The 22,967-nt window shown below is 47.8% G+C and overlaps 1 protein-coding gene across 1 annotated transcript in view; it reads left to right on the top strand.

Moving 5' to 3' along the window:
• Positions 1–22,655, top strand: part of GLDH (L-galactono-1,4-lactone dehydrogenase) — a 74,095-nt gene extending 51,440 nt beyond the window's left edge. Inside the window, exons 2-6 of the mRNA XM_086815047.1 lie at positions 20,648–20,898; positions 20,978–21,163; positions 21,306–21,801; positions 21,965–22,105; positions 22,196–22,655. Coding sequence (XP_086671173.1) covers positions 20,648–20,898; positions 20,978–21,163; positions 21,306–21,801; positions 21,965–22,105; positions 22,196–22,360 — 1,239 coding nt within the window. The 3' untranslated portion in view covers positions 22,361–22,655. The remainder of the gene's footprint in view (positions 1–20,647; positions 20,899–20,977; positions 21,164–21,305; positions 21,802–21,964; positions 22,106–22,195) is intronic.
• Positions 22,656–22,967: the final 312 nt, after the last annotated feature.

Below are 22,967 nucleotides of genomic sequence, written 5' to 3'. Positions count from 1 at the left end.
GCTCTATAGTGAGCTTGTGGCAGCAGATACTCGCAGCACCAGGAGTCAGCATGGACGGGGCTGAGCAGTTGGAGTTCATAGGCCTCCTCCTTCGGTATCGGCAAAGGGTGGCCTTCGCACATATGTGAGACGGGGATCCTCGAGCTCCAATCCCCGCCTTCATGATGATATTCCATTGCCCCCTCATGATGATACCCCACGGCCTAGAGAGTCCTTGTTTGATGATGATGGCAACCTACTTAGCGAGAATGATCCCCAGAGTGTCTCGTCCACCTTCGAATAGTCCTCTTCAGAGAACTCTCTTGATGGACACTCTAGTAGTGATCATGTTGATGATCATGCAGATGTTGGTGATGATGTAGACTTTTGATATGTTATAGCTCTCTAGGCATTGGGCATCTATCTCCTTCTAGCCCATAGATGATGTATTGTAGTATGTAGTATCATGTATGTACGCATGTTGGCGGTCACCCATGCCATGAGTTTTTGGCCTATCCTTTTGTAGCAATTTTGTACTCTAATGGCATGATGACATTATGTTCATGGTTCTACTATTTTGTAACTTCTTGTCTACAATTTTTAAGTTTAGGAAGTATTTCTTAAAAAAAAACGTACTAATAGCGTACCGTACCTCAAAAAATTTTAAGGTACCAATTAGTACCGTATTTTATCGTACCGTACCGTACCGTACCTTTCGTACTAACTAACCATGCTCCTACCCAACATTGGTATTAGAGCTTGGCTGGGTTAGCATTAGGGTTTGCCCCCCTGCTGCCCATCAAAGCTTCAGCCTATTGTGCGTACACGCCACATTCTCCCATGTACTGCCTGATTGTACTTCTGCGTGCTGTTGTTCTACGCGCTGTTGCCACAGCCCGGTGAATTCCTCGCCAGCATCGCCGTCGCCCGGCTGTACTTGCACCGTACGTTTTGCCGCCCTATGCGCCCGACTGCATGCTGCCTCTCAGCGCTGACGCCCTGTGCGCCCTCGCTGCGCAGCGCCGCCCGTTGATTGTACCTTCGTTGCCCCAGATCTGCGTCGCCCTGCCCCAGACGTGCGCCACCCTGCTGTTCGCCGCCAAGTCTTGCTGTGTGTTGACTGAAGTGGCTGTGCTCTTTTCGACCTCGCACCTGCCGACTAAACCTGTGTGCCGACTATATGTGCTGCCTGCCTTCCAACTTGTTGAAGCCGCCCACTGCAAGCTTAGTAATTTTCTTACTGATTTTTTTTGCAATCTTTTAAAAATTCAGAAATTGCTAGAAAATTAGCAAATTAACTGCATTATTTTTGGGGCTTTTCACCATTGAGCCCTCAGCCTACAATTGCAACATTGGCATTGATTTCAGCAGATTTGGTGCGTAATTGCACTAGAAATTTGGGGATTTTGCAGAAATAGACTCGACTTTGCAGAAATTGGCACTTTTTGTAGGCAATTTTGGGTATTGTAGGCACATTTCGTTGGCATTGGAGCATTTCTCCCAAATTTTTTGGGAGTTACAGCATTATTGCAGCATTACTACTTGTTTGAACACACTTGTGACCACCATGTCTGGGAATACTGGTGATTTATTTGGTATGCTTTCCGTTGAGGATAAGTTGGATGGCACCAACTATCCTATGTGGGCATACATGATGAAACATGTACTTGTTGCAAAGAATTTGTTGGTTTATGTATCAGGGGCTGATGTCAGGCCGCACGAGCAGCAAGTACTTCAGGAACCATGGATGCAGGTGATGATGTATCTTCAGGTGGTGCTACATCTTCTGTACCTTTGCCACCCACTCCAGAACAGCTGAGATGGGATGCCAAGGATGCTCAAGCACATGCTTTGATTGCCCTCTTATGCAGAAGAAGGCAGGTTATACCGCACATTCGTTCATGCACTTCTTCTAAGGGTGCATGGGATGTACTTGGTTCTTTGTATCAGGTTCCCAATGAGGCCCGTGTTGCCTATCTTCGCAAGAAGATTGAGTCTGAGCATATGGATGAGGGTGACTCAATGGACAAGTTCCTTACCCGCATCAAGGATTTGCGAGAGCAGCTCATCAATATTGATGAGGTCATTCCAGATGGTTCACTTGTATCTACAGTGCTTCAGGGTTTGCCAGAATCCTATCAAGGTTTTGCTACTACTCTTCGTCTACTCAGGTGAAGGGTAATCCAAACTTGTATACCTTTGATGAGTTGGTGACTCTGTTACTGCAGGAGGAGTAGTCTCGTTCTAATAGGACCACTATGCTTTCTGCTGATCAAGCATTTGGTGCCTTTGATCGAAACAAAGGTAAATCTGGGGCTTCATCTAGTGGTAAACCTGAGGGCAAACCACATGCCCATTCAGATTCTACCTCGTCTAAAGAGTGTGACAACAAGAAAAAGAAGAGATGCAACTATTGTAGAAAACCTGGCCATCTTATTGAGGAATGTAGGAAGCGCATTGAGAGTGAAAAGAAAAGAGATCTCTTTGCTAATTTGTAGGATTCACCTCCAGGTGGCATAGTTATGTGTGCTAATGATGCCTCTTACTCCATTAAAGGCATTGGCAATGTGGAGCTAACCCCATGTGATGGGGATAGCTTTACTTTGTGACACTTTATATGTACTAGGCATTAAGAAGAATCTCATTTCGGTTTCAGCCCTTGCATTATCTGGGTTTAAGGTTCAGTTTTCTGATCATTGTTGCTCAGTGTATGAAAGCAGAGATTCAGCTTCTCTTATGCTTTTTGGGACATTATGCAGTGGCTTGTATAGGCTTGATATGTATGACAGGAGTACTTATTCTCATGATGCTATGATTGCCTCCACATCCCGTGTGTTGAGTGACACTGAGTTATGGCATGCTCGGTTTGGTCACTTGAACTTCCCATCTCTTGTACGCTTGTTGCAGAAGCAAGGTATGGTGCATGAGCTTCCTCCTATGCAGGTTCCCTTCAAGCATGTATGTGAGGGATGCATCCGTGGAAAGATGCACAGGAATTCCTTTCCTAAAGATGGGGCTATGAGGGCTGTCCGACCATTACAGCTTGTTCATAGTGATCTTTGTGGCCCCATGAGGGCTCCATCTTTTGGAGGACACTTGTACTTCATCACGTTCATTGATGACTACACTCGGTTTTGTTGGGTGTATGGTTTAAAAATGAAGTCAGGTGCCTTTGCAGCTTTCAGAGACTTCCGTCCCATGGCTGAAAATGCTTGTGGACACAAGCTTGTCACATTGCGTACAGATCGAGGAGGGGAATATTTGTCAAATGATTTCACAGCTTACATGCAGTTACGTGGTATTTCTCTGTAATATGCGGAAACTTCGGAGAAGGATCGGTACTTCAAAACTCAGAAAACAGCACTCTTTTCGCGACGGAATTAACGCACAAACTGAAAGACGATGTGCAGAAAATAGAGAGAGAAGGGGAAGATGGAGAAGGACACAGTATTGGGTCCCAATTACCCTCTGTAGGGCCCCCACCACGGATGGTGTATTTGCTTTATTAGAATGATGTAAATCTGAAACAAATACAAAGTACTTGACCTTTTCTTGGCTGGAAAACCTGCCCTTGACCTTCAGTCCTTCACCCCTTTGCTTTAGCAATGTTCTTGGCTGTCCTGGCCCTTGGTTGCTTGGAGCACTTGGTGAATTGTGAGATGACTACAATGAATTATGGGCTGGGCTTTTATACTACTCCCTTCATGCAGTCGGCTGGCTTCAGGACAGCCTCACGACTGAGTATTTTAATAAAATACTCACACACTTTAATAAAGTGTTTTCACACTTGTTTAATGGCTGTCCAGCCTGCGCACATATTCTGGGACAGCCTCCTAACTACTGGACACCATGCGCATGGGTGTGGGACTGCCTCCCACACCTGGTCGACTGCTGTTTAGGGCTTTAAACTCTGTCGGCTGCCTGTCCAGAAGCTCTGGAGCTGGCCGACAGCCCCTCCAGCCCTTGCCTTGGCTGGTGGGCAATATCTTGGGCCCTCCTGGCCCCTTGGGGGTGGTTCTATACCTCCCCCATGCCCATGCTAATTATGCAAATGCAAATCCTTGCCCTGGGGTAGCCCTATGGGCTGGCCCCATCTCTACATGCAAACTACATGCCTACAGAGGCCTGGCATCCAGTTGCAAACCAAATACACAGCACATCTGACATCATTCCAGAGGGAGACTCACAGCGCGGATTGGCACTGCTTCATGTGCAGGACAATGCACACCTGACCTTGGACTCATGTGCAGGACAATGCACACCTGACCTCGGACGACTGAGATGGATCCCTGGCTGACTCGTCCCGGACTGGGCTCACATGGGACCAGTTCACCATCCCAGGTCCTGCACCTTCTGTACAGAAATGTCTACGTGGCATCCAAGTGCGGGATGCACGTGACATCCCCTTCTGCTTAACTTGACGGAAGCTGCATAGCCTCCAAATAATCCGTCAATAAAGCCGGATAGTCTTCGAAAAATTCTTTGTCGAGCCATACCGCTTCATGAGTTCCTCGGTCCTGAAACTTCGTGAGAAACTGTCGTAGTCTTCGGCCTGAGCCATGCTTGAAACGGTGTAGAAGGATCTGTTCTGGAACCATTACTGCTGCTTCATCAATGATGTCTGGTTCCGCTTCGTCTTTGACCTCTGAAGGGGGTGGACCTGCATATGGCTTTAACCAACTGACATGAAATACATCGTGCATAGTCCAACTCGGAGGTAGCTTTAACTGCATAGACACCTCATTAATCTTTTTCCGGATAGGGAATGGTCCGAAGCTCCTGAAAGACAACTTTGGGCATCGCTTGCCCACCTGCTTTAATCTTTGCTTCATAATCCGAAGATATACCCAATCTCCTTCCGAAAACTTCATGTCCCTTCGGTCTTTATTGGCCTGTCGAGTGTAGGCCTCTTGCGCTTTAGCCAATATGTCTTTGACGGACTCTAGGATCTCCTGGTAAGACTCCGTCACTCTGTTCGCCTCCGGTACGGAAGACGAAGTCCTGGTTAACAACGACTGGAAAGGCCTTCCAAACGCTGCCTCATATGGAGTCCTGCCAATAGCTGAAGAAAAAGAGTCATTCAAAACAGCTTGAACTAAAGGCAAAAACGATTCCCACTTACCTTGCTGATCGTGGACATAACACTTCAGCACATCAAAGGCCAACTGGTTGTATATCTCTGTCTGGCCATCTGTCTGTGGGTGGAATGCACTGGAAAAATTCAACTTAGTACCAAAATTATCAAACAATGCCCTCCAAAAATGACTGGTAAACTTGGCATCTCGGTCTGACACTATGGTCCTAGGAATCCCACCAATCGGGTACCAATGCCGAATGAATAGCTGGGCAACATCCTCGGCGGTCACATTGGCCCTGCAAGGAATAAGCATCACAAATTTGCTGAACCTGTCAACAATAGTCAAACACTGTGTATTACGCTTACTCGGACTGGGAGGCAGATTTGTGACAAAGTCCATCGAAATGTCTTGGAAAGGACCCTCAGGAATTGGCAAAGGCTGTAACAACCCTATCTTCTTTCCACGAGGAGCTTTCACCTTTTGACAAATGTCACAGCGTTGTACATAGGTAAACACATCACGCCTCATCTTTGGCCAATAGTATTGCCGTTCTAATTTCTCCAGAGTCGAATTCATGCCCCTGTGACCACCTGTAATGGCGTCATGGGCATCATGGAGAAGAGCTGCCCGGAATGATTTCATGACACATAGTCGGCCTTTGTAGTAAAGCCAACCATCGCGTATCAGAAAATGGCATGGTCCTGTGGCATCCAATGCCTGTTCCCACTGTGTACCGAATTCCTCGGAATCCGCGTACGTGTGCTTCATGTCTTCTAGTCCTGTACCAACAAGGTCTAGTCTAGTGGTCTGAATCGTAGATACTTGTCCCTTCCTGCTCAAAGCATCGGCCACTGGATTGGCCTTTCCTGGAAGGTACTCAATCATGCCACCAAACTGCTGGAATATCTGACTCCAGCGGTGCTGTCGATCACTCCACTGTGCACTGGGCATCGTCTGAATCCAGCGCAATGCCTGATGGTCAGTGCGAACCTCGAAGTCACGGCCATACAGAAAATGTTTCCAATGTTTCAAGGCCTGTATGACTGCTAGGAGTTCACGATCATAGACTGAGTAGTTCTTTTCGGCGGGCAGTAACTTACGAGACATGTAAGCTACCGGATGACCATTCTGTTGCAATACACCTCCAATTGCGATGTTACTCGCATCGGTGATCACCTGAAATGGTTCGTCCCACGAGGCAAGGGCTAGACAAGGCGCTTCTGACAAAGCCACCTTGAGGTTCTGGAATGCCTCCAACGCTCGTGGAGTCATTCGAATCTTTTGCCTCCTTGTTTTCACTCCCTTTAGCAGATCGGTGAGGTCTGCCGAGAGATCAGAAAACTTATCAATGTGGGTGGAATATGCCTGGCATATACCCACAAATGATCTAATGTCATAAGCAGTCTGAGGTACTTCCCAGTTAACAATCTCGGCCACTTATATCCCAAGTAATGTACCTGGAACAGATAAAATTCTGACTTCTTTTCATTGATATAGAGCTCGTTGCTTTCCAGCAACTTAAGGACTTTCTCCACATCAATGTCATGCTGCTCAACTGTAGCTGAAAATATGAGTATGTCGTCCAGAAATATGAACACACACACTCCAATCAACTCCCGGAAAATACGCATCATCATGCGGTTAAATGTAGCTGGGGCGTTCGTCAAACCAAATGGCATGACCACAAATTCATAGTGGGCCCGTTCTGTACGGAAAGCTGTCTTGGGGATGTCCCCCTCAACAATCCGAACCTGGTGGTACCCACTCTTTAAATCCAATTTAGAGAACACCTTAGCTCCATTCAGCCTCTCGAGAATGTAGTCAATTCGAGGCATCGGGAATCGGTTCTTGATAGTCAGCTTGTTGAGTGCACGATAATCGACACACAACCGAGAAGACCCATCTTTCTTCTTGACAAATAAGATCGGTGCTGCAAATGGCGACACGCTGGGGCGGATGAAGCCAGCTTGCAACAATTCTTGGAGTTGGCGGTCCAACTCCGATTCCATTGCCTTAGAAAGGCGATACGGAAACTTGCTCGGGGGTTCCGAGCCTGGGAGGAGGTCTATCTTGTGATCCTCCGGTCTGGACGGGGGGAGCTGGGGAGGGAGACTGCCCCGAAGAAAAATCTTCTGGAACTTTTCATGGGGAACCGAGTACTTCTCGGAAGCACTGGCCACCGTCTGGGCTGTCTGGATGTAAATCATCGCACACTGTGCGCCTTTCCGGACTGCTCGCTTAGCCTGCAAGTGGCTTATGAGCGGAAAGTTTGGAATACCTGGCTCACACTTAATGGTCACCGGGGTGTTTGACACATTCCGATCAATCTGGAACGTGTGCTTGTCCCACTTGACATCAGGAAGAAACTTGTGGAACCACTGGATACCCAAAATTATGTCTGCTCCTACAAGAGGGGCAACCATAAAGTCACGCACAAACTCTATGCCCTGAATCACTAATTTAGCACCTAGAGCTTCATACTTGACGCTCGTTGTCATACCTGTGCTAAAACCCTCAACTTGTTTGTCCACCGGAGTTAGCTCGAAACGGGCACGCCTAGCGGCCTCTTCCGTGATCACATCCTCCGTGCTGCCACTGTCAAACAAGACAACGACTCTCTGGCCACCTATGTAGCCAAAGGACTTGAGCAATTCGTTGCGCTCATACTCCTGGTCATGGGCGCCCTTCTGCTTATCTTCGAGCTCCCGGCTAATAATTGCTCCAACTGAAGCACCGGGGGTGGAAGAACTAGGGGTAGCCGCTGGGGTCTGTGTGGGAGCTGTGCTCACCACGGAAGCTGTGGAGGCGGCGGCGGCCTTTGGAGGTTTCTTCGGACAATCCCGAGAAGTATGTCCTTTTGTGTGACAAAAGTAACATCTACCCTCCTTCCTGTACTGAGCAAGCTCCTCAGCACTCAACTTGCCACCTGTCTTGCCTGCCTCCGCTTTCTGGTCTGGAGTAAGCTTAGACGCATTGTTCGAGTTCTTGGAGCCAGAGGCTCCCGGGCTCTGTCCTGGGGAAGACCCCGTCTGGTTCTGGCTTTTGCCCCCCCGAAGCGTTAGCCTTGGGAGAAGCCGGCTGGGAAGTCTTGGGCTTGCCACCATTGTGTTTCATTTCTGCACTCTGCGCAAGCGAGAGTGCGTCCTCAAAGGTGGCTGGTCTAAACATACGCACCTCCCATTGGATGTGCGTGTCCAGGCCATACAAAAACTGCCCTTTCTTGTCCGCATCAGATAAGCCTAATTGTAGACACAAGGTCGAAATTCTATTGGCAAACTGAAGGACTGGTTGCGCATTCTGACGCGCACCCCTGAACTCGTCTTCGAGTCGCTCAAGGTAGTGGGGCGGTAGAAACCGCTGCTTAAGGTCACGGACGAACTCGTCCCACCCATAAGCTGCCATACCTGATCTGGTGTGGGCATGAGCCCACTGAGTCCACCAAGGAATGGCCTCACCTTCCAAATACCAACTGGCTAAGATCACTTTGTCAATATCTGATTTCCTAACTGCGGCAAAGTAAGCTTCAAATTGATGTAACCATGAATACAGAGTAGTGGGATCGAGTTTACCATTATACTTACTGAAATTCATTTTCTCGGGAAAATGATTCGAGGGCGCTGCTGGTGTCAATCTGGCGTCCAAAGCTCTGAGGTAACGCTCGTGTTCCACTCGTCCCATGGCTTCGTCTTCTCGTTGTCGAATCTCCAATGCACGCATCTGCATCTCAAGCAAGGAGCTTGGCTGCGGCTGTGACCCCTCGAAAGGGTCCCTGTGACGAGGATCTGGTATCTGGGGTACGGAAGGAGAGGGAGGAGGAGATGGAAAACGCGACGCTGGAGAGCGAGAACGCTCCTCCAGAGCCAAAATCCGCGCCTTCTGCTCATCCAACTTGGTTGTCTGGTCTGCGATTGCTCGCATCATCTGCTGGAACATGTCTTGTACACTCAAGCCGTTTGCCCTCGTTGGGCTGCTTGGGGCCCCATCTCTACATGCAAACTACATGCCTACAGAGGCCTGGCATTCAGTTGCAAACCAGATACACAGCACATCTGACATCATTCCAGAGGGAGACTCACAGCGCGGATTGGCACTGCTTCATGTGCAGGACAATGCACACCTGACCTTGGACTCATGTGCAGGACAATGCACACCTGACCTCGGACGACTGAGATGGATCCCTGGCTGACTCGTCCCGGACTGGGCTCACATGGGACCAGTTCACCATCCCAGGTCCTGCACCTTCTGTACAGAAATGTCTACGTGGCATCCAAGTGCGGGATGCACGTGACATCCCCTTCTGCTTAACTTGACGGAAGCTGCATAGCCTCCAAATAATCCGTCAATAAAGCCGGATAGTCTTCGAAAAATTCTTTGTCGAGCCATACCGCTTCATGAGTTCCTCGGTCCTGAAACTTCGTGAGAAACTGTCGTAGTCTTCGGCCTGAGCCATGCTTGAAACGGTGCAGAAGGATCTGTTCTGGAACCATTACTGCTGCTTCATCAATGATGTCTGGTTCCGCTTCGTCTTTGACCTCTGAAGGGGGTGGACCTGCATATGGCTTTAACCAACTGACATGAAATACATCGTGCATAGTCCAACTCGGAGGTAGCTTTAACTGCATAGACACCTCATTAATCTTTTTCCGGATAGGGAATGGTCCGAAGCTCCTGAAAGACAACTTTGGGCATCGCTTGCCCACCTGCTTTAATCTTTGCTTCATAATCCGAAGATATACCCAATCTCCTTCCGAAAACTTCATGTCCCTTCGGTCTTTATTGGCCTGTCGAGTGTAGGCCTCTTGCGCTTTAGCCAATATGTCTTTGACGGACTCTAGGATCTCCTGGTAAGACTCCGTCACTCTGTTCGCCTCCGGTACGGAAGACGAAGTCCTGGTTAACAACGACTGGAAAGGCCTTCCAAACGCTGCCTCATATGGAGTCCTGCCAATAGCTGAAGAAAAAGAGTCATTCAAAACAGCTTGAACTAAAGGCAAAAACGATTCCCACTTACCTTGCTGATCGTGGACATAACACTTCAGCACATCAAAGGCCAACTGGTTGTATATCTCTGTCTGGCCATCTGTCTGTGGGTGGAATGCACTGGAAAAATTCAACTTAGTACCAAAATTATCAAACAATGCCCTCCAAAAATGACTGGTAAACTTGGCATCTCGGTCTGACACTATGGTCCTAGGAATCCCACCAATCGGGTACCAATGCCGAATGAATAGCTGGGCAACATCCTCGGCGGTCACATTGGCCCTGCAAGGAATAAGCATCACAAATTTGCTGAACCTGTCAACAATAGTCAAACACTGTGTATTACGCTTACTCGGACTGGGAGGCAGATTTGTGACAAAGTCCATCGAAATGTCTTGGAAAGGACCCTCAGGAATTGGCAAAGGCTGTAACAACCCTATCTTCTTTCCACGAGGAGCTTTCACCTTTTGACAAATGTCACAGCGTTGTACATAGGTAAACACATCACGCCTCATCTTTGGCCAATAGTATTGCCGTTCTAATTTCTCCAGAGTCGAATTCATGCCCCTGTGACCACCTGTAATGGCGTCATGGGCATCATGGAGAAGAGCTGCCCGGAATGATTTCATGACACATAGTCGGCCTTTGTAGTAAAGCCAACCATCGCGTATCAGAAAATGGCATGGTCCTGTGGCATCCAATGCCTGTTCCCACTGTGTACCGAATTCCTCGGAATCCGCGTACGTGTGCTTCATGTCTTCTAGTCCTGTACCAACAAGGTCTAGTCTAGTGGTCTGAATCGTAGATACTTGTCCCTTCCTGCTCAAAGCATCGGCCACTGGATTGGCCTTTCCTGGAAGGTACTCAATCATGCCACCAAACTGCTGGAATATCTGACTCCAGCGGTGCTGTCGATCACTCCACTGTGCACTGGGCATCGTCTGAATCCAGCGCAATGCCTGATGGTCAGTGCGAACCTCGAAGTCACGGCCATACAGAAAATGTTTCCAATGTTTCAAGGCCTGTATGACTGCTAGGAGTTCACGATCATAGACTGAGTAGTTCTTTTCGGCGGGCAGTAACTTACGAGACATGTAAGCTACCGGATGACCATTCTGTTGCAATACACCTCCAATTGCGATGTTACTCGCATTGGTGATCACCTGAAATGGTTCGTCCCACGAGGCAAGGGCTAGACAAGGCGCTTCTGACAAAGCCACCTTGAGGTTCTGGAATGCCTCCAACGCTCGTGGAGTCATTCGAATCTTTTGCCTCCTTGTTTTCACTCCCTTTAGCAGATCGGTGAGGTCTGCCGAGAGATCAGAAAACTTATCAATGTGGGTGGAATATGCCTGGCATATACCCACAAATGATCTAATGTCATAAGCAGTCTGAGGTACTTCCCAGTTAACAATCTCGGCCACTTATATCCCAAGTAATGTACCTGGAACAGATAAAATTCTGACTTCTTTTCATTGATATAGAGCTCGTTGCTTTCCAGCAACTTAAGGACTTTCTCCACATCAATGTCATGCTGCTCAACTGTAGCTGAAAATATGAGTATGTCGTCCAGAAATATGAACACACACACTCCAATCAACTCCCGGAAAATACGCATCATCATGCGGTTAAATGTAGCTGGGGCGTTCGTCAAACCAAATGGCATGACCACAAATTCATAGTGGGCCCGTTCTGTACGGAAAGCTGTCTTGGGGATGTCCCCCTCAACAATCCGAACCTGGTGGTACCCACTCTTTAAATCCAATTTAGAGAACACCTTAGCTCCATTCAGCCTCTCGAGAATGTAGTCAATTCGAGGCATCGGGAATCGGCTCTTGATAGTCAGCTTGTTGAGTGCACGATAATCGACACACAACCGAGAAGACCCATCTTTCTTCTTGACAAATAAGATCGGTGCTGCAAATGGCGACACGCTGGGGCGGATGAAGCCAGCTTGCAACAATTCTTGGAGTTGGCGGTCCAACTCCGATTCCATTGCCTTAGAAAGGCGATACGGAAACTTGCTCGGGGGTTCCGAGCCTGGGAGGAGGTCTATCTTGTGATCCTCCGGTCTGGACGGGGGGAGCTGGGGAGGGAGACTGTCCCGAAGAAAAATCTTCTGGAACTTTTCATGGAGAACCGAGTACTTCTCGGAAGCACTGGCCACCGTCTGGGCTGTCTGGATGTAAATCATCGCACACTGTGCGCCTTTCCGGACTGCTCGCTTAGCCTGCAAGTGGCTTATGAGCGGAAAGTTTGGAATACCTGGCTCACACTTAATGGTCACCGGGGTGTTTGACACATTCCGATCAATCTGGAACGTGTGCTTGTCCCACTTGACATCAGGAAGAAACTTGTGGAACCACTGGATACCCAAAATTATGTCTGCTCCTACAAGAGGGGCAACCATAAAGTCACGCACAAACTCTATGCCCTGAATCACTAATTTAGCACCTAGAGCTTCATACTTGACGCTCGTTGTCATACCTGTGCTAAAACCCTCAACTTGTTTGTCCACCGGAGTTAGCTCGAAACGGGCACGCCTAGCGGCCTCTTCCGTGATCACATCCTCCGTGCTGCCACTGTCAAACAAGACAACGACTCTCTGGCCACCTATGTAGCCAAAGGACTTGAGCAATTCGTTGCGCTCATACTCCTGGTCATGGGCGCCCTTCTGCTTATCTTCGAGCTCCCGGCTAATAATTGCTCCAACTGAAGCACCGGGGGTGGAAGAACTAGGGGTAGCCGCTGGGGTCTGTGTGGGAGCTGTGCTCACCACGGAAGCTGTGGAGGCGGCGGCGGCCTTTGGAGGTTTCTTCGGACAATCCCGAGAAGTATGTCCTTTTGTGTGACAAAAGTAACATCTACCCTCCTTCCTGTACTGAGCAAGCTCCTCAGCACTCAACTTGCCACCTGTCTTGCCTGCCTCCGCTTTCTGGTCTGGAGTAAGCTTAGACGCATTGTTCGAGTTCTTGGAGCCAGAGGCTCCCGGGCTCTGTCCTGGGGAAGACCCCGTCTGGTTCTGGCTTTTGCCCCCCGAAGCGTTAGCCTTGGGAGAAGCCGGCTGGGAAGTCTTGGGCTTGCCACCATTGTGTTTCATTTCTGCACTCTGCGCAAGCGAGAGTGCGTCCTCAAAGGTGGCTGGTCTAAACATACGCACCTCCCATTGGATGTGCGTGTCCAGGCCATACAAAAACTGCCCTTTCTTGTCCGCATCAGATAAGCCTAATTGTAGACACAAGGTCGAAATTCTATTGGCAAACTGAAGGACTGGTTGCGCATTCTGACGCGCACCCCTGAACTCGTCTTCGAGTCGCTCAAGGTAGTGGGGCGGTAGAAACCGCTGCTTAAGGTCACGGACGAACTCGTCCCACCCATAAGCTGCCATACCTGATCTGGTGTGGGCATGAGCCCACTGAGTCCACCAAGGAATGGCCTCACCTTCCAAATACCAACTGGCTAAGATCACTTTGTCAATATCTGATTTCCTAACTGCGGCAAAGTAAGCTTCAAATTGATGTAACCATGAATACAGAGTAGTGGGATCGAGTTTACCATTATACTTACTGAAATTCATTTTCTCGGGAAAATGATTCGAGGGCGCTGCTGGTGTCAATCTGGCGTCCAAAGCTCTGAGGTAACGCTCGTGTTCCACTCGTCCCATGGCTTCGTCTTCTCGTTGTCGAATCTCCAATGCACGCATCTGCATCTCAAGCAAGGAGCTTGGCTGCGGCTGTGACCCCTCGAAAGGGTCCCTGTGACGAGGATCTGGTATCTGGGGTACGGAAGGAGAGGGAGGAGGAGATGGAAAACGCGACGCTGGAGAGCGAGAACGCTCCTCCAGAGCCAAAATCCGCGCCTTCTGCTCATCCAACTTGGTTGTCTGGTCTGCGATTGCTCACATCATCTGCTGGAACATGTCTTGTACACTCAAGCCGTTTGCCCTCGCTGGGCTGCTTGGTGCACCCTGGTCCCATGGTTCTGGTTCTCTCTCGTCGCCGAAGTTCGCCATAGCGGGAAAATGCAGTTCCTTTCCGGAACGCAATCTGACCATCCACTATCTGTGTGGGAGACTTCCGGAGGCTTCCGGAGGCTAAAAACCAACCGTCCTTCGAGGGACAGGAGTCACTCCGAAAGGGGGAGTCCACCGGCGTCTAAAAACCAACCACACGAGCGAAAAAATTTTCTGGTTTTCTTTGCTGAATCTTCGTCCTTGAAGTAGGCTCTGATACCACTGTAATATGCGGAAACTTCGGAGAAGGATCGGTACTTCAAACTCAGAAAACAGCACTCTTTTCGCGACGGAATTAACGCACAAACTGAAAGACGATGTGCAGAAAATAGAGAGAGAAGGGGAAGATGGAGAAGGACACAGTATTGGGTCCCAATTACCCTCTGTAGGGCCCCCACCACGGATGGTGTATTTGCTTTATTAGAATGATGTAAATCTGAAACAAATACAAAGTACTTGACCTTTTCTTGGCTGGAAAACCTGCCCTTGACCTTCAGTCCTTCACCCCTTTGCTTTAGCAATGTTCTTGGCTGTCCTGGCCCTTGGTTGCTTGGAGCACTTGGTGAATTGTGAGATGACTACAATGAATTATGGGCTGGGCTTTTATACTACTCCCTTCATGCAGTCGGCTGGCTTCAGGACAGCCTCACGACTGAGTATTTTAATAAAATACTCACACACTTTAATAAAGTGTTTTCACACTTGTTTAATGGCTGTCCAGCCTGCGCACATATTCTGGGACAGCCTCCTAACTACTGGACACCATGCGCATGGGTGTGGGACTGCCTCCCACACCTGGTCGACTGCTGTTTAGGGCTTTAAACTCTGTCGGCTGCCTGTCCAGAAGCTCTGGAGCTGGCCGACAGCCCCTCCAGCCCTTGCCTTGGCTGGTGGGCAATATCTTGGGCCCTCCTGGCCCCTTGGGGGTGGTTCTATACCTCCCCCATGCCCATGCTAATTATGCAAATGCAAATCCTTGCCCTGGGGTAGCCCTATGGGCTGGCCCCATCTCTACATGCAAACTACATGCCTACAGAGGCCTGGCATCCAGTTGCAAACCAGATACACAGCACATCTGACATCATTCCAGAGGGAGACTCACAGCGCGGATTGGCACTGCTTCATGTGCAGGACAATGCACACCTGACCTTGGACTCATGTGCAGGACAATGCACACCTGACCTCGGACGACTGAGATGGATCCCTGGCTGACTCGTCCCGGACTGGGCTCACATGGGACCAGTTCACCATCCCAGGTCCTGCACCTTCTGTACAGAAATGTCTACGTGGCATCCAAGTGCGGGATGCACGTGACATTCTCATCAGTGTACTACCCTATACTCCTCAGCAAAATGGAGTTGCAGAGAGACGTAATCGTACACTCATGGAGATGGCACGTTGCATGCTCAAAAGCAAGGATCTGCCCAGTAAGTTTTGGCTTGAGGCGGTTATGTGTGCCAATTATGTGCATAACCGTTGCCCCATTAAAGCCTTGAAATCTAAGACTTGCCTATGAAGCATGGAATGGGAGGATTCCAGTGGTGACTCATATGAGAGTCTTTGGGTGTTTGGCATATATGCATGTGCCCACACAACAAAGACATAAGCTTGATGCAAAGGCAATCAAATGCATTTTCATTGGTTATAGTACTGAGAGTAAAGGATACAGACTCTATGTGCCTAATATAGGCAAGATCATTGTGTCAAGAGATGTTATCTTTGACGAATATGCATCTCAACCACTTGTCTCATGTACCAAACAGCCGTCTATTGGGCTGGAAGATGTCTTTGATACTTTGTTGCCTTTATTCAATTCAAATGTGGACAATGTAGAGCCAGTTTCGGCTCATTTACAGCCACCTATGCCTGCTTAAAACCAGCAAAATCAGCAGCTGAACTTGCCCCAAATTGATCCTAAAATGCCTCAAATTCATCAAGATACCTTGGGTGATGCATTGGCAGAGGAAGATGCAGATACTATGTCAAATCCCCACGGATCCCCTCGTGATCGATCTTGGTTCGAAACTCGAATCCTGCAAACAAACGAACAAACAAACAAGCAAAGGGGGTGCAGGCCTGACTCACCTCCCTACCATGACAGCCGTGGGCAAGCCCATAGTCTTGGCTGTCCCCACCGAGCCACGAGCTGAGCTAACTAGGATGACGTACCGACCAATCTCCTCCTCGCGACGTCCCATACCGCCACGAAGCTGCCCTCGCGGGCCTCGAGACTGCTGTCGGCCTCGGCTGCATAAAGCAGGTGCACGTCTGCACTAGATCCAAGCTCCAAGACCATAGAGCTCTCACAAACTTGCGAGACTCTCTATAATACAATAACTAACCTTGGCCACCCTTTTATAGGCTCTTGGCCGGTCATCGGGCGTCCACACTTGGGTGCCCGCCCGTCCATACTTGGGTGCCCGCACGTTAGTATTTCCCTAACTCAGCTCGTCAATCAGCCTGCCTAGTTCCAAGCTTCCCCAAGCCTCGAAACTGCGTATAGCACACGGTAGATACATACTGTGCACATGACATACTCCCCTTCCTCTAAGAGCTCACTCCTGAGCTCACTAAAAAGCCAGGGTAATCTCTCTGAAGAGTAGTCAATGTCTCCCATGTAGCGTCCTCCTCAACACGATCCTTCCACTTGATCTTGTATTCCGTGATAAGCGTATTACGCAATCTTCGTTCACGAAATCCAAGAATCTTTTCAGGTTCGTGCGGAACAAATGTCATGTCCTCGACATCTATAATTTCTTGAGGAGTAACTAACTGATCTGCGGCCACCCCGAACTCTGCATGTAGAATGTCATGTGGTACAGATGGCTTACTTCTGATCATGCGTGACAACATCATCACTTGTAGCCTCTCTATGCTCCTCCAGTCAGCCTTGGTCGTGCTAGAGTATCAAAGAGCCAGCTCTTAGTGCGAGGTTCTTGGAAATGTGCCCAATAGTGCTACATATATCTCCTAAGGTCCCACCGGGTGCATATACTCGGCCGAGTACTGCCTCATATAGTGCCATCACACCCCATATCATCTCATGTGAGAATTGGAGCTCTTGCAAGCGTCCTATGAGACGGGATCAAGGTTCAGAGTCCAAGGCTTTGCAGAAATCCACAAAGCAACAATACACATGTCTCTTTGAGGACCTCCCCTCCTCTATGATAGCCCGTAAAGTAAAGATATGGTCAAGTGTGGAGAAGTTTCTCTTGAAGCCTACGTGGCTCGATGCTCTGTTTCCCATCCTCTCTGCCATAGAGCTCATCATGTCCTCCAGTACTTCCCCATAGATTTTGGCCACTGTGTGACCAATCGTGATAGTCTTGTAGTTACCTGGGTCCGTTGGGTCTCCTGCTTTGTGGATGGGGACAATGGTGTTGGTAGTCCAGGAGGGTGGGAAGCCTTCACAGAGTGCTTTGTTAAAAAGATTGTCAAGAATGGGAACCAATATGTGGTGCGTGTGGGCAAAATTTTCCCCGCGTAGATCATCATGAGGGAAAGAGTGGATAGATTTATGGCCTTTTATAGGGAAGAGAGACCTCATCGGACCACCTCTCTCATGGCCACCCCTCTCCCATAAGTGGAGAAGGTGCCCACTGCCAAGTGCTAGTGGCCACACAGGTGTCGATGCCCACATTCATTAAAAACGGGCATGTGAATTCTTGCCTGACTGACCGGAGTCTCAAACTCTCTAATAAATTGTCTGTCCACACTTTAATAAAGTGTGAATCAAATTGACTTATAACTTGTCCGCCCACACTTAAATGAAGGGTGAATCTGCAAAATAGAAAGAAATAACCCGTAACTCTGAACAAAGGTTTAAACAATACTTACCACTTGCTCACATGCCACGGAAACATGTCAGCAAACAATTTCATGCGCATAGTTCACAGGGGCGTCCCCTACTCGGAACTAAACACACAAACCAGGTAGGCATGTAAAACATCATGCAAAAAGGGTTTCCAACAATGCACACATGTATGCAATGTTAGAAATAGCAAATAATCATCCATCAACAATGGAGTGAGCCAAGGTTCATAGTTTTTTTTTCCCGACTGGCCTTAGGCCCAAGATCTTCCCGTAGTTTGATTTTCCAAATTTCCACCGCCTGTAGGTGCTTAATTATCTGCCCATAGGGGCAGGAAGCACCAAGGGGGGTTTTGAACCCAGGACCTGCTGGTCCTAGGCAAACACCTTCACCACTTGAGCTATCGCCTCATTGGCCAGGGTTCATAGGTTTTAAGAGTAACAAATATGCCAATAGGGTGTTCATTTTGATGTATGCTGGTGCCTTAATAGGCTTCAACAATTAATGGAGAAAAAAGACCTTTTGGCTATTGTGCTAAATTCTAATCTCTTTTGTGTCTGAAGCTCTTCTCTCTTGTGTTGATCATTATCATTAGCTTAATCACCATGCTTAATCCACTCTGCTTTCCACCCTAATCTATGCTAAACTCTATTTACCAACATGCAATGCACCATTGGCATGGATGAATCTTCGTTCATGAAATTGGTAAAATCTGCAGGCATTTCCGGGTACGGAAAAAGGTCACTCAGGCCCACCAGAAAGCCGTATCGTCGAGGATCCAGGCAAGGATCCACTGACCCCAAATGTGCGCTAGTCTAGAGCACAAGGCACAAAGCAAGGGTGGACCATTTGGATGGCCATCTCCTTTATAATGGGTATTTTAGGAGGAATACAGGCTATTGTGAGCCTGTTTGATAAAGGGACAAGACCATCAAGAGTTACGACAGGCTGTGATGCCTTTGGGTAGAGCAATTGCACGCTTGTGATGGGGATTTTAGTTCTTGTAGGCAAGGCCTATGAGAATGACTTGTTGGGAACAGATGGAGCAAAGTGTGGAGAGCAGATTTTGGCAGCACAGACATTTAACTGCAAGTTTGGAGACTGTTTCAGGGCCTATTTCCAGCCCAAAGACAGCCCTAGACCAGCCTTGTCCAAGGTCTGGGTAAGATGCTCAAAATAGGGGGCTTCCCCACATCGTGGAAATGTTTTGAAATTTTTGTCCAAGTGGTCAGCTGGCTTTTCTATTCAAAGCAGGGCAATGCAGGTTGGCCAGGTACACCATCAGATGCTCGTGGTCTTCCACAAGTCTTGCTTTCTGGTGCATGTGGCCTGTGTGGTACACTTATCCTGCTTGCTATATGCACCATCATAACTGGTCTAGCTGTCCTACATGATCTTTTTGGGCGTTAATAAGCCGAGTTGCAAGCTGAATATGCCCTTTGGCTCATGTTTGTCTGCTTCCTTCACTCCTGTAGCCTGTGCGCTTTGCCTAAGGGTAGTACATCCTCGTCCTTGGTGTGTTCACTCAGTAGCTATCTTTCGTCCTCTTTTGTGGATGACATCTCGTTATTTTGATCTCACCCTCTTCTAAGCTTCTGCTTGCTATGTCCACATGTATTGTGATATGCAAGCAGAAGCTGTTCTGGATTAATGCTAAGCAAAACCGAGATTAATGCTAATCCTACTTAGCAAACATACAATAGAAAGGAGGCAAGGGAGACCCTAAACTTCTGAATATTGCCAAAACATGAATATATACAATGTGCTCCCGGATTGACACTAAGATTTGTAGTGCATATCTATGCATAACTACCATGCAATGCAAGTCATGCTGTCCTGCTGTGCGTAAATGAAAAACACAGAAGAGGCCTGCAAATCTGAGGATCCAGAAGCTTGTAGACTCTGAATGATGCCCTACAATGATTCTCAACTGCCCTTTTATATCTATTTACAGGGCTGGTCAGCTGGTGGGTGCTGGTTGGCTAGCTGGAAAAGCACCACCATGGGCGCCTGTCTGCCACCTGTCTGCTGCCCATCAGCCCACATACAGCCTCTTATCCATGGGATGCCCCAACTGGGCATGCACATGACATGTATATAATGGGAGTTCTTGATGCATTGACACATTTTTCCTAACTTGAAACAACAGGGATGGAAGGGAGACCTGTAGTGCAGTCTCGATTGAAAGCAGGTCATCCCAGTTACATCATTCATAACTTCAGTGATAGGAGAACACCCAGAATCCTTGATAGAAATTTGGACCCACTGTTTCCATTTACAAGTACAGAGTCTTCAATGTTGTCCTGACATCGTGTCTGCTCTGATTGGCCTGATGCTTATAACTGGTTTCTGCACTAGTGTTTATATTGCTTTCAAGCACTTCTTCATGGTTTCCCTGGCTGCTGCATTGACCCTATTCAAAGCTTGCTCCATCAATCTGGACAGCCAGTCCTAGAACATGAATAGTGTGCTAGGCATAGGGATGGTAAAGGGGTGATTAGGTTTTCAGAAAATGGAAAGGACTTGTTCAAGAGCAGTGTAGTGATACAGTTTCTTAAAATATGTGTTGTTTCTGCCAACAGGCGTGTAGCCTAGTGGTGAGAGATTGAGACTCGGGGAGGGGAGGTCCCATCCTCACAGGCTATGGATGGTAGTGGCTGCTTCGCGACCACAAGTTGTAATACCTTTAGGTGGGGAGACCAAGCCATCTTTGGCGGGTTCCAAATCGTGACTACAGAAGGATCTACTGAAGGAAAAACAAACACGTGTTGTTTCTTGATGTTGTAGGTTGGTGCCCATGGTACTGGAGCGGCTTTACCTCCTGTTGATGAGCAAGTGGTGAGCTTAAAGCTGGTCACTCCTGCTAAAGGAACGTTGGATCTCTCTGCTGAAAAGGATCCAGAGCTTTTCTACCTTGCCCGATGTAGCCTCGGTACTCTTGGAGTGGTTGCAGAGGTCACCTTGCAATGCGTACCAGTGCAGAAGTTATTGGAACACACTTTTGTTACCACCAGAAAGGAAGTCCGGAAAAAGCACAAGTAAGTATTTTTTTGCTTAGAGGAGAGACATCCTGCATTCTTGTAGTGAACAGAAATCTCACCTGTAAACGTCACACAGGAAGTGGCTGCAGGAGAACAAGCATCTGAGGTACATGTGGATTCCGGATACAGATGCTGTGGTTGTAGTGAAATGTAATCCTTTGCCTGAAGGCAAAGAACCGCCTGTTTTCAAATCCAAGTACAGTGATGAAGAGCGGTTGAAACATGTGCGCTTCTTTTACAAAGAGTCAGCGGTCAAATACAGGTTTGTCACTTTAGGTGCACATGTTTTTTCCTACTGCTTTCTGAACCTTTATATGGTCATGTCTATATTCATGTATAATCATGGGCAGCTGTTCTACGATGCGATTTCATCTTGACATTGCGGTTTGCTGCTGTGAATACAGAGCAGCTGAGAAAGCCATCTCAAATGATGTTGGTGGGGATAGCATTACACCGTCATCTTCAGCACCTGGTGAAACAGATGTTGAAAGGACAGGAACTGTCACATTACTCTCTGATGCAGAATTGGCAGATCTATCTTTCACTGAACTCAGGGATAAACTACTTGCTATGGACCCTCTAAATCGTGAACACGTTGTGCGAGTGAACAAAGTCGAAGCAGAGTACTGGAAACGCTGTGAAGGATACAGGGTGGGGTGGAGCGATGAGATACTTGGTTTCGATTGTGGAGGGCAGCAGTGGGTTTCAGAAGTTTGTTTTCCTGCTGGCTCCTTCAAAAGACCCAATGGCAAAGATTTAAGCTACATGGAGAATCTGCTGGATCTGATAAAGGAAAAAGGCATACCTGCACCTGCTCCGATCGAGCAACGCTGGACGGCTGGTAGCAGGAGTCCTCTTAGCCCGGCATTTAGCCCTTTGAAAGATTCTCTTTTCTCCTGGGTAAGTGAGTCTATGAATAACTCAGGCCTTGAAGGGTTTATTCTGCTAAGCCTTCAGTCAATGCAATGCCCTTTTTCTGAATTCAAGTCAAGGTGTCTTTGTCCATCGGAGTGATTGAGGTTGGCAAGGTGGTGCAGAGATCCTAACTGACGTATCTTGTCAGGTCGGAATCATTATGTATCTTCCTACATCTGATGAAGAGCAGAGGAAGGTGATCACCAACCGCTTCATGGAATATCGGCATGCAGCTCAGAGGCAGATTTGGGATGCCTATGCAGCATTTGAGCACTGGGCAAAGATTGAGGTGCTAAGATTATCAATCTTCTATTTACAGTCTGTTTTTGTACATAGTGCATATTGCTTGGAAGTGTGTAACATATTCTTTCAATTGTAGGTTGCTGACGATGAAGAGAGCGAAGGATGGATGCAAGATAGGCTGAGCAAGCATTTTCCAGTGGAGGCCCTCAATAAAGCTAGAAAGGATCTTGATCCCAATGGCATTTTGTCCAATGATGTTATAGACCAGATTTTCCCAATGACAAAGGTGGAGGCCACTTGAGATTTTACTGACCACAGTAGGAAAATAGATCTTTGTACCATTTCCATCCAAGGTAGCGGCACTGCACTAGGGTAGTTTTTAAAGCCTCCAATGCTTGACAACGGTCACAATAAATGGTGAATACACAAGTTCTGTATGAGATCCATGGTCTAAATCCCCATTACTGCTATTTTCACCATACTTAGTAAACGTTGTCTACTTCTTGGTTTTTGTAAGTTTTTTACTTAAGGGCTTTGACTTGTGTAAAAGCATGTATACAGCCAATGAAAATAGTGTCCAACTTATGGACAAAACCGTTCTTACTTCAATTTTTTACTAACGGGCTTTGAACCCTTTTAATGACTTCTGTAAAAGCATGTATACAGCCAATGAAAATAAATTGTCCTACTTATGGGCAAAACTGTTTTTGACTCTACATCCTTTGACTCTTTTATTCTTGACGTATAGCGATGATGTAGTTTCATCAGTTTACAACTCACCCAAGTTTTGAGCTTGTGGACAATGTTCGAGATAGAAAGCTACCATCCAAGAATTTAATATCCATCATAAAGTACTATTATGGCTCACCTTAATCCTCCTTGAAACACATCCAATAAGAGATTACTTG

Source organism: Cibotium barometz, chromosome 20 (genome assembly GCF_041138505.1).
Source record: "Cibotium barometz isolate CiBa-2024 chromosome 20, ASM4113850v1, whole genome shotgun sequence".
NCBI classification, from domain to species: Eukaryota; Viridiplantae; Streptophyta; class Polypodiopsida; order Cyatheales; family Cibotiaceae; genus Cibotium; species Cibotium barometz.
Note: the sequence above shows the minus strand (reverse complement) of the source record. Positions and strands in the feature narration are given on the sequence as shown.